Source organism: Spermophilus citellus (genome assembly GCF_964194105.1).
Source record: "Spermophilus citellus genome assembly, chromosome: 19".
NCBI classification, from domain to species: domain Eukaryota; kingdom Metazoa; phylum Chordata; class Mammalia; order Rodentia; family Sciuridae; genus Spermophilus; species Spermophilus citellus.
The window spans coordinates 14,335,563-14,351,115 of record NC_138201.1 but is presented as its reverse complement, the minus strand read 5'-3'; the positions used below and the strand labels follow the sequence as shown (position 1 = coordinate 14,351,115).

At 46.2% G+C, this 15,553-nt stretch overlaps 1 protein-coding gene across 1 annotated transcript; it reads right to left on the bottom strand.

Moving 5' to 3' along the window:
• Nucleotides 1-1,364: 1,364 nt before the first annotated feature.
• Nucleotides 1,365-14,667, bottom strand: CAV3 (caveolin 3). The gene is made up of 2 exons (XM_081276287.1): nt 14,397-14,667; nt 1,365-2,110 (listed from the first exon to the last, which is right to left on the bottom strand). The coding sequence occupies exons 1-2, from the start codon at nt 14,508-14,510 to the stop codon at nt 1,769-1,771; spliced, it is 456 nt and encodes a 151-aa protein (XP_081132413.1). The 5' UTR covers nt 14,511-14,667; the 3' UTR covers nt 1,365-1,768.
• Nucleotides 14,668-15,553: the final 886 nt, after the last annotated feature.

The window sequence follows — 15,553 nt, the reverse complement described above, 5'->3', positions numbered from 1 at the left end:
GGTAAAATAGACTGATATTACAACTTACTTTAAAATGCATCAAAATGAGACTACAGATAAATAGAAGGATGGATGGACAGATAAAAATGTGATAAAGCAAGGGCAGTAGAATGTTAATCGTAGGGCCAAGATGGTGGGTATACAGGTATACTGTAAATCCTTTCAACTTTTCTACATTTGAAAATCACATTAGATGTTAGATTAAAAACAAAAACAGGAGCAAAATTTTAGAGCTGAAATAGAGATAATTTTCATGGATAATAACACTGAGGCCAGAGAAAGGAACTAGGAACAGAGGCGATATCAGAACCAAATCCTTCTGTGTCCTGACTCTAACACACTGTTTCCCAAGACCCCTTGGGCTTGTGGCCAGGCACCAATGAGGTAATGCCTCTGTCAACTTGTAAAGTGTTTTGGAACTTTAATTTTATGAGATATTATGTTTTATGAAAAAGGAAGAGAGGTTAAATAGGATCTGGGCTGGGGATAATATGGCCTAAATGGGTTTCTTTATTGCAGAACTTGTCAAAAACTTTAATGTGCTATTTAATGTCTACTGAAAGTCTCCAAGAGAAATATATGGCATTTCTAAACAAATTTGGCTACAGAAACTAACCTCCTTAACCTCTGTAATTTTAATTTTTACTTTTTTTTTGAGGACTAATTTATGGACAGCATATTTGGGAAAAGCAGTCTCAAGAATGGTAAGATTGCTGGGTGTGTGGGTGTGTGTGTGTGTGTGTGTGTGTGTGTGTGTGTACGCACGCATGCGCAATGTGTGTGTGTGTGTGCGCGCGCGCGCGCGCGCGCGCGTGTGTGTGTGCGTGTGTGTGTGTGTGTGTGTGTGTGTGTGTGTGTGTGTTATTGTTGTCATTAGGAGGGTGGAAAGAGGTGGGCATGTCAATTCTGTTGCTTTTATCCTCCTGATGAATCCACACAGACACACATGGGACTTCACATCTCTTAGGGATGAAGAAGTGCACATACCAAGTGGGAAGGACAGATATGCCAGGGCTTAGTCTCTGGTGAGCCAAAGACTCAGCAGTTCAGAAAGATTTGAGGCTGAGCCCTGCCCTGAGGTATATCTGTCCTAAAGTATATCCATCCTGCCAGCTCATGGACCATTTTCCTCTATTGGTATCATTATCTGATTCAGGGACAATTGAAGTCATTTATAAGTAATCTCCTAATGAACATGGCAGAACAATTATCCAGTAAACAAGTAGAATCCCAAGAAAAACTACTTGATTCTGGTCCCACCAACTTTCCACACTTCTGCTTCTCAGGGAGTGAAATGTATTTCTAGGACTGGTCAGGACACATACCAACCTTATGGACACAAACAAAGCACAGCATTCCCTCAGTGCAGCTGAAACCCTTTATTGGAGCCACCCTCCCCACACCACAGTCACTGGTCTCTTTCTCGGGTGTGGACAGGTTGACACTGAGTGGGAACTGATTCTGGTTTACGCTGTTACAGTACAAGTGAATGCAAAAACTTGCAGTAGCTGCCTCTTAGAAACCATCTTCCCCCAGCCCCAATCATGGGAGCATCTTGGCAGGGTTGGGGCAGAGTGAAGAGCCACAATGCTTTTGTAGCTGGGCTCTTTTCTTTCTGGCTTCCTTATACTGTGTGCTCCTATCTTGGGGGAGAATTGAGCAGTCCCTGAAGAAAAAGAGCTCTCCAGCACCTCCCATGGAGCAGCACCTAGGGAGCCAGCCTGGCCTGATTCTCCCTGCCCCACCAGCCCTGTTGCCCCACTTGGCTTTAGATTTCCTTCCGCAGCACCACCTTGATGTTGCTGCAGACCTGACCCAGGGCAGCGAAGACTGGGTTGCAGAAGGTACGAATACAGAGAGAGTAGATGTGGCTGATGCACTGGATCTCAATCAGGTAGCTCTTAATGCATGGCACCACCGCCCAGATGTGGCAGAAGGAGATGCAGGCAAACAGGAAGCCCCAGAGCAGGGCCAGTGGGACGCCGAGCAGCGTGGACAGCAGGCGGTAACACCAGTACTTAGAGACAGTGAAGGTGGTGTAGCTCACCTTCCACACGCCATCGAAGCTGTAGGTGCCCACAGGTTCTGCAATCACATCTTCAAAATCCACCTGCAGGGACGGGATGAGAGATCCTCAATGCACTGCATCCACCCACTTCTCAAGCTTTCACATGTGTGGCTCAGAATCCCCTGGATGGGCTCTTCAAACCCCATCCCCAGAAGATTCTGGCTGCAGGTCTGGCTGGGCCCAAGACTCTGCATTTCTAACAAATTTTCCTGATGTCAGTGCTGCTAGTCCCCACCTGTGCTGAGACACCCCCTGCTGCAATAGTGAGGTACAATGAAGTGCTTGTCCAACCTCCTCATTTTATAGATGGATAAGCAGGCCCTGGAAAGTCCAGTGACTTGCTCAAAGCCAACAGTAAGTTTGGGGCAGTGCTAGAGCCATGAGTTCTGCTATAGTTTGGGTCTGGAATGTCCCCAAAGGCCCATGTATTAAAGGTTTAGTCCCCAGAATGATGCTTGCTGGGAGGTGTTGGAACATTTAAGAGGTGGAGCCTAGTAACAGGTCATTAGGTCATTGGGGGTGTGCCCTTGAATGGGACTGTGAGACCCTGGCCCTGCCTTCTCTCTTTTTACTCATGGCCCTGAGGTGAGCACTTTTGCTCCACTCCTGTCATGATGTGCTGCCTTGCCACAGCACCAAAAGCAATGGGGCCAATCAACCATGGACTGGAACTTCCAAAACTGTGAGCCAAAGTAAATCACCTTTCTTTATAAATTGATTATCTCAGGTGTTTGTTACAGGGAGAGAAAGCTCACTACGAAGCTCCCAAATTCTATTATTTTAAGATCCTAAGGGAGTTGAACAATCATATTCATCCTGCAAGGATGTGCTTGCTGAGCACCTGTAGATAGAGTGGTGAACAAGCACAGGTTCCTACCCTCATGGAGCTTATGGTAGGCAGTTATAAGTGCCAGGCTAAGGGGAGAATAGGGGAAATGTACCCCCAAGCAGGGCATTTAACTCAGAGCAGGGGTTAAAGGAAATTCATTGAGGGAGAGACATCTAGCTGAAGCTGATATCTGAAGATGATCAGGTAGAGAGGGAGTTATGCCCTGGAAAATAGTATTTGGGTCTGAAGGGGAAGAAACTGCTAGGAGCTAGTGGGATAGACAGTGTGGGCTCTCAGGAGATGCAGGTACTTCTGGAAGGCCAAGTGCAAGACCAGAAAGGAGACTGGAGAGTGAATCTGGGCTCTCTCAGTGCTGTGGCCCTTTGAGGGCTTTAGTCTGGGGTGGCTTGGTAGGATCTGGGTTTCAAGCAGCTCATTCTGGCTGCTGCTATTGGGGCAATTGGTAAGGCTGGGAGTGAGGATGGTGCAGGGCCAGTTAGGACATGGTGGTTCCTGGTGTAAGGTAGTGGTAGTGAGTTAGAGAAAGGTGCATAGGTACAGAAAGGAGCTACTCTGACCTGTGGCAAAGTGAGGTCCATTTCTGGAGCAAGCTTCACTGGCTATAAAGGTGTCTGAAACTGGGTGTGGCTAACCTTGCCTGAAGAGCCTCGTGAAGGAGGCTGAGTTCATTTTCCTTGTCCTAGCTCTACAGTAACTATAGGCCTTCCTCCCTGTTCCCCAGGAATGTGGGGGCTCACTTCAGTTCATACAACCCATGGAGGAAGTGACTGAGGCCTCATGTGGGAAATAAAAAAAAATCAATGGATATAAAAGAAAGGTAACTTTCAGCCAAGCCATTTACCTAACCTTTCTGAGGTTCCTGCTGTGCATTAAACATTGTTCTAGCCGATCACTCTTAGGTGATGACGTTTAGCATCACTGCATCCTCTGCCTTCTCTGTAAAGTAGAGGTAACGACCCACATTTCAGTGTATTCTCCAGGATGAAAGGATGGAAGGCTGTTAAATTCATGAGACAATTGAAAAGCACTGAATGTACACTAGGGCTTGATGACGGGTGGACCCAGTGGTATGACCAGGACATCTTACCAACCGGGAGGCTGAAGAGCTGTTTGCTGTTGTGAGAAAATCTATTATAGAAATGCCTGTTATATCATTTGGATCTTAAGTGTCCTCCAAAGACCTTCATGTTGAAGGCTTAGTCTCCAGGTTGGCACTCCTGGGAGGTGGTAGTAGCTTCAAGAGGTGGGGCTCAGTGGGAGGAAGTTAGGTCATTGGGTGGGGGTACCCTTGAAAGGGATATTGGAATACCAGCCCCTCCTTTTCCTCTGTCTCTTTGCTTCCATGAGGTGAACAGGCCTCCTTGGTGATGTGCTCTTGCCATAATGTACTGTGTTACCACAGGCCCAAAGCCATAGTCCAAGAGGCTGTGGACTGAAACCATGAGTCAAAACGAACCTTTCCTCCATTTAAGTTGATTATTTTAGGTATTTGTCACAGTGACAAAAAGCTGACTAATGCAGTCTTAGTCCTGTCTGAGATATTTCCTGTCTAATAAAAGTGGGTTAAATAAAATCACAGACTAATTAGACTAATGGGAGAGGCCTATGTGGGCAGCTGAGACCAGAGATCTGATTTCAGTCTTCCAGGGCTTTCCTTTCCCACTGTGGCTGTGGGGAAATGATTCTTTCCCTAATGGGCAGTTATTATTACAATTACTTTTCATTATAAAAGACAGAGCCACATCACAGAAAATGAAGAGAATAGAAAAAAATGAACAACAAAAAAATTGTCTCTGATTTGTATCTGTCTAATACTAAAAGTATTGCTTTGGTGCATTTCTTTTTAGAATAATGCTTTTTGGGAAAGGGAGTGCATAGAACCATGATGCTCAAGGAATCTTGGATCCCTTTTTCTCATATGGCTTTCAGTTCTGAGCTCTTGCACCAGATCTCAGATCCATGGATCCTCCTATACATCCTGTATGAGGTCCTACTTAGGGTAGTAGATTAATGGGCAGCAAAGTTTGTATGGTGAGATTCTAGGCTGCAGGATGAAGAGTCAGCAGGGCCACAGGATTCCCTCCCTGTATAATCTTAGCCCCTGGTTGTTTTGATGGAGATGGCTTAACCTCTTAGATGACCCCGTGGATAGGAGAAGAGAAAAATATGGGCCTAAACTTCTGAGAAGTAGGTAACTTCTTCCTAAAGGACTTCCAGGTTGTGGTGGATGGATGAAAACCTGGGAAAACCGTGGGTCTTGGAGCAGAGATGGAAAAGACATACGCTAGATATTTGGATAAGAGGGCCCAAGTTGGTTGGGAACATCTCATGGCTTTGGAGACTGGATGGAAAGAGATAGCGTCATTTTTTATCTGTTTTGAAGTGCTGGGATAGCACCCAGGGCCTTGTACATATTAGGGAAGTGCTTTATCACTGAGTGATAACCCCAGTGCAGGGCTGGAATCTTCTACATCTGGTTTATATGGGACAAAAATCCAGACTTGCTATTTCTTGAGGGAGTTTTTAAACTGGAGAAGGTGGGGAGGGTACCCCGGGAGTCCCTTCCAAACTTGACTGGGCATATAATCTGCCTGCTTATGTATGGGTCTGTTCAGTCAAATGCCCAGGGCTTGGATCCTGCCAACTGAGAAGCTCTGATCTCAGCAACCTGCCCTACCCCCCCTATTGGCCGATGCCTGTCTTGTGCCTGATACCTTTTGGACTGGCTTCTAGAGATGCTGTGTGGCCTCAGAAACCTTCCAGCAGAGATAGGCATTCGGATAGAGCCTTGCATGTCTGCCTCATCCCATCAGTTAATGCTCTTTCCTGTCTTCCTCTGCTCAGCACCTGGTGGCTTGTCCAGTCTTCTAGTGAGTGTCCTTAGAACAGAACCTCCCTATTCACAGATTACCCAGACCTGCCTCTTTGACTTCAGGTGGGCAGTCAGGCCCAGAAGGGGGTCCTGGCCAGCATCACAGGGCCAGATTGAATTTAGACATCTTGACTGTAATCCACTGTCTCAAATAAGGTCAACCCCAAAGTAGATTCTGTCTGTGCTGTGCTTATCAGGGAGGGTGACTGTCCCCTCTGAAGTTTGGCCTTGGCAGGCAGACAGACTGGATTTGACCTTGAGCAAATCATTGAGCTTTTCTATGCCTTGTTTTCCCAGCTTTGTCTTACAGTAGTTGTCAGAGGATTAAATAAATTAAGGCAAGAATTTAATTAAATAAATTAAGGCAAATACTCAAAACACTGGCACAGAATACCTGATTAGGAACTGCTAGCTGTCATTATAGTTTGAATCTTAAATGTCCCCAAAGGCCCATGTATTAAAGGCATAGTCTCCAGGGTGGCGCTATTTTGAGGTAGTGGAGCTTTTAAGAGGTGTGACCTTGTAGGGGTCTTTAGGTCATTGAAAAGATTAATGGGGCACTTCCCCTTCCTCTGTCTCTCCTGCATTCCTCTGCCATGAAGTAAATGGCTAGCTCATAGTGCACTTCCCCTATGACTTTCTACCTTGTCACAAATCCCTTGGCCCAAAGCAATAGGGCCAACCAATCATGTACTGGAACCTGCATAACTGTGAGCCACAATGAGCCTTTGCTCTTTGTAAGTTGGTTATTTCAGGTATTTATTCTAGTAACAGAAAGCTGATGAATTCAACTGTTGTTGGAGATCATCCTAGAGTGCTTTCCTCAACAGGAAGCTGGAGTACAAAGGTGGGTTTGCATCCAGAGCAGATGCTGACCAGATGAGTGACTTTGAAGGGTCACTTAATTTTTTCGAGCTTCATCTCCTCATCTATAAAATGGAGCTGCCATTTTTTCTTATTGTGAAGAATAGAGATAATTTTTCTTTCATCTATTCATCCATTCATCTATACTCTACCATCTATTCATCTATTCATTCATCTATTACTTATCTTTTCATCTAACCATCTATCCACCTTTTCATGTGTCCATCCATCAGCCTACCCATCTTCCTCCATCCATCCATACTTCTACCTACCCATTCACTTATCCATTTATTCACTTGCCCATCAGTCTTTCTTTCCTCTTAACCAACCAACCATCCATCCATCCATCCACCCACCCATGTATTCAAACAAGTATTTATGGAGATCCACTTTGTTTCCTCATACCACCTCTTGGGCAGTGCTTAGCATAATGTATCGCATATGATGAGTACACACTGATGGGAATTATTTGTTCAAATCCTCTGGAGTTTCTATGAAAATATATCTCAAAAATTCTGTTGACATCCCAGATCACAAATGACCATTCTTCAGCAACCTACCGAGTCATAAATGTTTATGTGAGATGGTAAGATGGATGGAATCCTCCTTGCTCTCTTTTTCTGTTTGTAGTCATAATTCCACTCTCAAGGACCTCTCTGTTGTGTCTTTTAATTGTCATCTCTTTGCAGAAGACAGTGGTGCTGACCTTTGAATTATTTCTAGGGATTGCCTTTGAGTGCTGTGCACGGCCCAGGAAATCAGAAAGTATGCTATTAGAGGGCTGTGCTTTGCTGAGAGCAGGCCACTGTTCCCCTAACTCAGATTTGAGCATTAAAAGAACTTTGCCACAATGTGCTAGTGTGGGGAGACAGATGATTTTAAGACTCTGCTCACGCAGCTCTAGGCAGTGATGCCAGCGTATCAGGAGCACACAGTGACTTTGTTTCTTAATTCCTTTCAGGAGGTGGAGAGGCTTTTGCTTGGAGGGTGGGAAATGGGGGACTCAATTCACTGGCTGAGCCTTGGGGCTATTTGTCCTGCTGGAGAGAGGGTGAAGAGTAAAAGGGGGAGACCAATGGTTGCTCATTCAGTTGGTGTCCCTTTCTCTGGCATATTTATTTTTTGGAACAGCAAGAAAGCTAGTTGATTAATAGGAATGAGCCCGCAAGGCCCCCACAGACTTTGAGAGGGTGGAGGAATACAGGCCGTGGAGTTGCCTAGAATTCCAGGGACGCCAGCAGTCACTCCTGTCAAAAATACCTCCCCAGAGTCCTGCATGACTCAGGCCTTGGGCATCCAGGGCCCTGGACTGTTCAGATAAAATATCTCAAAAGGGAGGTAAATAGCTCTATGGTTCCATTCTCTACTGACCACTGAGTAATTGTGTGATTTTGGGCATGGTGCTTTCCCTCTCTGGTCCTTAGGGTATTTTTTTTTCTCTCTTTGTTTTTGATTTTATTTGTTTGTTTAACTTTACACAGAGAGGACTGAGACAAGATCCGCAGTGGATGAGACTAGCTCCGGAACCAGAAGAATCAATCAAGTTGGTCTAATTTTCTGGATTCCATTTTTTTACTTGCTACTTTGCAACTTAAAGGAAGTTAGTGTCTCCTCCATCCTACCCCAGCAAGGTCAGTAGAAATTGAGAAAAAGCACTTAGAGGGGCTGGGGATGTGGCTCAAGCGGTAGCGCGCTCGCCTGGCATGCGGGTGGCCCGGGTTCGATCCTCAGCACCACATACCAACAAAGATGTTGTGTCCGCCGAGAACTAAAAAATAAATATTAAAAAATTCTCTCTCTCTCTCTCTTTCTCTCTCTCTCTCTCTCTCTCTCTCTCTCTCTCTCCTCTCTCACTCTCTCTTTAAAATAAAAAGCACTTAGAAATATTCAAAAAAATTTGATACAGTAATTTTATGTCTGTTAAATCCAATAATAAGAAAGAATTGGAGCTTGTATTTGTATGCCTATTTTTCATTTCATTTCCTGAGTAGTTAATTTTTATGGCATTTTACAAAAGTATTGTACAACAGATCAGAGCAGTCTTAATAAAAGCAGCCCTTTACCCAGGTATTTGAGAAGCACTGGCTGATAAAATTAGAAGCTAAACTGAGGTAATAGCTGCAAAACAGCTTCAAAATGGTAAAGCTTTGCTTCTTTTGTTAGATATGATAATAATGGAATTCTATACAATCTGGGGTGACCATAGGGACACCCACAATGCATTTGACCCTCATAGATGTCAGTTCTGGCCATGTATCTGTTATTTCATATAAGGGCCAAGCAGAGTGATGCCCAAATCAGCCTGACAACAAAGAATGGGCCCGAGTCTCCTTTGCTGTGACCTAGCCCAGGATCACCACAGGATTCAGGATCTCCAGGAGGATGAGACACAGAACACAGCATAGGAGGTAACCAGGCATCATCTGGAGCTTGTGATAAAGAGCATCCTAGTGGGGTACTAGGAGCACCTGGGTTGGAGCATAAAGGGACTGGGGTTCATGGGTTCACGTAAAGGAGATGCAAGAAGAAGGCTGCAAGAAGAGAGAAAGGAACCTGCCAGAAGGACCTCATCAGTATCCCAGGGAGGCCTGGTACTTGTCTTCCTTCTGGGCTCTTGCCTTTCTCTCTCCTGCCCTCTCAGCCTGTGCCTTTGGTGAAAGCTGAAATAGGGAATAAATGAAAGGCCCTGGATGAGTTCTAGGATGTGTGTACCATTTAGTGTGTGACTAGCTAGTCTCCAGAGAATGACCCCTGATGAGTCATGCCTCTCAGTGTTTATGCCCATGGGTACTCTCATCTCATCTTGAGTCTACACTTGTTGTGTGATTGCCTGTAACCACCAGAATGTGGCAGAAGGAATGCTGTGCCAGTTCCAGAACTAAGCTTTCAGAAGGCCTGGCAGCTTCTGCTTTGGGGAGCCCATAGCCATCATGTTTTATACCCTGCTGTTAGAGACTGGTGGTGTTAGAAGTCAGCTATTGTACTGTGCTGTAGAAGCCCACTGCCATTACCTCCTCTAGAGACTGATGGAGAGGCCATATGCAGGGAGAGTTTCCAAACTACCACAAAGAGATGCTCAACCATTCCAGCATCCTGACTGAGCCCCACCTTAGAGCTCTGTTTGACAATGCCCTAGAATATGAGTGAACCATCTTGAAGCCCCTAGGTGATTTTAGCCTCAGTGTTATCTGACTGAAGCTGCATGAGAGGGCCCCTCTAATCCAGCAGAACCACCCAGCTGAGCCCTGTCAATCTGCAGAATTGTGAGTGACCGTAAAATAGTTGGGGTGATTTGTCACACAGTAATTGATAACCGATTCAGTGTGTCTTTAGGTAAAAGAGATGATAACTCTGGACTCCACAACTGTCTTCTATAGGCTGAGGTGGATGTATTTGCTGACACTTGAACATAAAAATGCAAAACATTTACCAGCTCTACTGAATAAGAACTTCTAGTGATAGGGTTGAGGGATCTGTATTTTAACAAGCTCCCCAAGAAAGTGGGCTACATTTAAAAAATTGTAGACCAATTGACTCTCAGGAATCCCCCTAATGCTAAGTCAGAAAATCTCGGTGTTAGTTCAACATAGCTCTTCTTAAAGGTCATTGACAGAGGACAAGACATCCCAGAAGAAAGGAACTGCGAATCTAGCCTCAACCTGCCCTTCTTGCTTTCTACCCCAAGAAATTCCCTCTTGAATGCTCTGTCCTATTCTCATTCAGCAGTTTGTTATTCTACAGTCAGACTAGTAAAGAAATTTAATCTCTTGTGCTATAACTCTTGACTATCTAATGAGGCCTGGCTTCCTGCTGGGACTCATTAATAACGTCTGCCATGCACACAAGAAGGAGGAATGGTAATACCTGGCCCTCACTTCATCAACTCTGCACTGTACATTCTTCCCAATGTTGTGAAAATCCTCCACACCTTTGCTCATTCTCTTTCCTATTCTTGAAAGCCTGTCCCCCTTCCCACATTTTCTATGTTTCTCATTTTTAGAAAATGCACCTTGCATACTATATCCCCATGAGACTGGCTGCCCATTTTACTACATGCAAGTAATCTGTAATCTGTTCCTCTCCTAACTCCCCCCACCCTTCATCTGGCATTAACTTATAGCGTTTAGCACCTTCCCCTGTATAGTCTCATTTTTCTAGTCATTGCTTCCTTATTGGATTGAATTCTGATTTCAAGGGGAGGTATTAAGTTTAATTCCTCCTTTGAGTGACAGGTATCCTGGATCCACCCAAACTGGGAGCAGGAGTGTGCAGAACTGGGGAAGGTGCTAAATGCTGATGCTTCCTCTGGCTGTGACTTAGCTTGAGCTGATAGGCAGAAGGGTGTTGTTTGAAGAGGGGAGATGTTATGATTGATTGTGGTTAGATGTGGGGTAGGAACCAGTATCATGGGAAGGGCTGGGATCAGGCCTGTCTCCTGTCCTTTCTGAGGGGTTGCCTTGCAGCACCTGGGGAAAGAGGAGTGTAATCTGGAAGCTGCAGGTATTGCATGGCACTTAGGGGGCATGCCTCGCTTCTTTAGGGTCCTGGTGCTAAAATATGAGTTAGGGAGAGAGGGAAGGCTATGGAGCTAGCAGTGAGCCCTCTCAGAAATAACTCAGGAGGGTTAGGGTGGGGTGGGGTCTTAGGGTATGCATTTATGTCCCCTAGACCCTACATGGGGCTTGCACACAGCTCATACCATCTGCTCTGAGATAGCACAGTGCCTGGCATGTAGCAGGTACTCAGTAATGAAGCAAGGAGTTGATGTTGGCAATGATGGTGGGTGGGAAAGGGAATGGGGGTGTGCTCTCCCCACTTCCTCAGCACTAGCCTCACATGACCTTCAAGTCTGCCCTGGGCCCCGCCCCAAGGCTTGGAGATCACAGTATAATTCTGCTGGGTGTTCAGGGCTCTCTGGTACTCATTTTCAGTCTGGATTCAAGGTTATCACCCAAAGGGAGTATCTCCCCTCTGTGGGGCTCAAATACATGAACACAGTGGGTTTATCTCCTGCTCTTCCTCCAGCAGCTGGTGGTGGAGGGGACAACATGTTCCTCTTCTTTGCCCACTCCCTCACTTACCCTTCCTTCAATCCCTGTGTCTGTCTTTTCCCATGAGAGGGCAGGCACCCAGGCAGTCAGGAGGTCACTCTGTTCAGACAGGCTGCTCTGCACCCCTCCTAGCCACAGGCTCCTCTCTCCTTTCTTCCTTTATCTTTCTTCTTTAACAGACCATAACATAAACCTGAAGTCTCCCTGAACCTGTCTGTGGTATTTATCTGACTCTATTTTATGATTATTTTTTCTGTATTTTTAACGTTTGATTTCTTCCTCATTAAAAACAAGAGATTGTCAGATAGCTTTAGAAACCAGAGAATGTTCAAATAATACCAAACAACAATCTCCTCTCAACATAATTATTTGCAGGGCCTTTTGTTTAGCCTTTGGGAACTGTTTTCCTGGGGGCATGGGGCCATCAGAAGAGGATACATATAGCTCTAGAGAGGCTGCATAAAGCTAGACATTTGTGCTGCCATCCCCACTTCTCCCTTTGGATCACAATCTGGGCCCACGTTCATGCTCAGCTCAGTAGGACCCAGAAGTCCCTTCTACACTTGGGACTCCTTGTGGTCTCCCTCAGAAACCACATTCCCCTATGGAATCCTTATCTCCATTTCCCAGTGCCTGTGGCTTGCCCTCAGGACCTGCAACTGCAAGTACCTTGAGGCCCTATTCAGCTCACATTTGTCCCTCCCTTGCTGTGTGCTGGGGACTGTTTTTTTTTTTTTTTTTTAAAGAGAGAGTGAGAGAGGAGAGAGAGAGAGAGAGAATTTTTAATATTTATTTTTAGTTCTCGGCGGACACAACATCTTTGTTGGTATGTGGTGCTGAGGATCGAACCCGGGCCGCACGCATGCCAGGCGAGCGCGCTACCGCTTGAGCCACATCCCTAGCCCCTAGGAAATGACATTTGAGTTGGACCTTGAAGACTGAGCCCGGCCTTCACCACTCAGAGGAGAGCAGGTGGGCCCTTCTGCCCAGGTCAAAAGGGTGTGTTCTGGTGGGTGGACTGGCAGCTGGAAGCCAAAGAAACAGGTTGGGGCCAGATTGTGTTGGGTTTGGAAAGCCACTTGGAGAGATTAGAGCCTGATCCAATGAGGGAGGTGCCCCAGTAAAGGATGACAGCCCAGGGCTGTGCCTTACAACCAGCTCTTAGCCAAACGGTAGAATCCAGTAGCCCCAGCTTTAGGCACTTATATTGGGCTAAAATTCTAAATTCTTTAATTTTAATTGATATCTGGGCATCCATTCCATTATGGGAACAATTTTAAGAATGTTTGGAACAATTTGGGCATGTGAATCAATTTTCAATTGCAAGTCTTTGAACTCCAAATACAGAATATCTATTTCTGATTAAAATTTAGTGTACGCTTTGAGATATGTCATCAACAAGATACACACTGGATTTAGAACGTGAAGAAATACCATACAAAATAGTTCCTTAATAATTGTTTTAGGTCAACTATATGTTGAAATGATACTATTTTGGACAGATAGGGTTACATAAAAAAAATATCATTCAAATTAGTTTTACCGGTTTGGCTTTTCTTCTGTAAATGTGTCTGCCAGAAAATTAAAAATTCCAGGGCAGGTGGGGATATGGGAAATCCCTGTACCTTTCATTCAATTTTTCTGTCAACTTATGGCTATTCTAAAAAAGAATCTAACTTTATAAAACAAGATGTGTAAAATAAGTCATTGTGTGATTATCATGTAAAAAGTTTAGCACACACAATTATATGCAGTGTGTAATATTTGATAATAATAAATGATAATGTTACAGTTTATGTAAAAGAAGTCCATAGGGCCATTGTATCATGGGTTACATTACATCTCTACTTTGGTGGGACAGTGCTAGTCTGAGATCCTAATGTATTCAGTAGGCCCAGAGAGAGCCCAGCCATCTTCCCCTGTAATAGCCCCTCCAGCGACTCCAGTGTTGGTGACTGGGGATCCTGCTCTGAGGAACTATCTTTTAAAAAGTTCCCTTTGGTTTTCACGTGGAGGCTGGGTTAAAGTCATGGGCTTAGAGGCAGCCAGGCTGCTCCTGTCACCTGGTGAGGAAGGAGGCCCGACTTCAGGCTGCAGTGACAGGGGACACTTCCTGAAAGCTGGACAACTCTCAGCATTCCTTTTCAGGGACCCAGGCACCCTCTGAGAGGCCTCTGTCCTGCTGTGCCCCCTAAATGTGAGGTGAGGTGAGAGCTGGGGTGATAGCTGAGCATGGCTAGTAGGCCATGAGGGATAGACCCTGGGCAGGGCTCTAGGGGAGTGAGTGTCTCTTCGAGGGGCTGCCAGCCCTGTTGGAAGCTCTTCCTGGAGATTAACCCAGAGCCCACTGTGAAGACCGCAGAAATGCCTTCTGGCATGGAAAAGAGCCCAACTTGGCCACCTATTCCTATTGCTCCCGGGACAAGGGCCAGGAGTGAATGGCGAGAGTCTCGGAGTAGTAAGGAGGTATTTTCTTTGTGATCTGCCAATTGTGGCCTGATATGCTACTAATGATATGTGGCTAATTTTTTGTGATGGTTTATACTAAAGGTTCATTGGGGGGGTTTAACAAATCTGTTTTTGTTTGTTTGGGGGGAGATGTAGAGAAGATAGGGTAACAAAAGAGTCTTTGGGAGAAGATGGCGGTGCCTGTGGCAGAGACCCTCCCTGCCATCCCAGGGCCCAGCCTACCTTGACTATGTCCTCATTAATGTTTTTGGGGTCTCGGTTCACAAGGTCGATCTCCTTGCAGTGGATGTCCTTGATGATCTGGGCTTCGAGATCCGTGTGCTCTTCGGTCATCATGGTGAAGCTGGGGGACCCTCTGGAGGAGATCGGAGCCGTGTGGCCGGTGGGGTTGAGAGCACTTGGAGCAGAGAGACCAGTTCAGGGTCCCCCGGGCCTGTGCCCCTGCCGGCTAAATAGGCCCCACCCAGCATGCCGGCTGACAGCTGTCCCACATAACTTCAGCCTGCCTCTCGGTAAAGCCTCCCGTGGCAGGCCTCCAAGCTAAAATTAAGACTGGAGCTCTTCTGGAAAAGAGAGCGCTTCTTAAAGGGGGCTGCCCCTGGGCCCTGGGCCTTATGCGAGGGAGCCAGTGGCCTAGCATTCCCCCAGGGCCTGGCATTCTCTGAGCTGGGGTGGGCTTAGCTCTCACCGGGGCTCCTGGAATTTGCTATTGCCATTGGCACTTGGGCTTCTCTGGGAAACAGTTTCCCAGGAAGGGAGGTGGGCTTGGTCCCAGCTCTGCCTCTTGCCTGCTATGTGACCTTGGACATGCTTCACCTCTGGGGCAACCATGTTCCCACCTGTAAAATGGGGATATGATAATTACCATCAGGACTCTTCCCACCCTCAAGGAAAGGAGGAGGTGGGCTTGTGTAAAGAAATGGCTTCAATAACTGGAAATGCTCTCTCCTAGGGATTCTCAGGGGATTATTAGCACCTGGCCCTGCTGCTTGGTGCCCTGGAGCAGGTCTGATGGTTTCCAGTTTCTGGGGTCTTCCCTTAGAGGGAGAGGTGATGGGCTGTGATTAGTGGGGCTTGTGATGAGATGAGGACAGGAGACTACTGGTGGGGCTTTCCCCTTCCACTGCCTTCTTGATGCACCAGCCTGTGCTAGGAGGAGGCATGAATCCATGTTAATGCTGCTCTGTGACCCACTCCTAGTGGCGGTTTCTGGGATGTCTATAGGCCCCAGCCACTCCACTGCACCAGTGGGGTGCACCACTTGTAGACACTGGCTCGTTTTCCTGTGCCTGCTTCTAACTCAGCCATCTCTTGAGGCTCTGAGAGTTGAAGGGTATTATCCTGAATCTCCAGGGGTAAGGCCCAGTGCATCCATTTAT

Excerpts from the sequence above, each read along its gene's own strand:
- CAV3 (XM_081276287.1), bottom strand. The coding sequence starts at position 14,510 with ATGATGACCGAAGAGCACACGGATCTCGAAGCCCAGATCATCAAGGAC. Across the intron at positions 2,111-14,396 it reads TTAATGAGGACATAGTCAAG|GTGGATTTTGAAGATGTGAT; the intron begins GTAGGCTGGGCC and ends CCGTCCCTGCAG.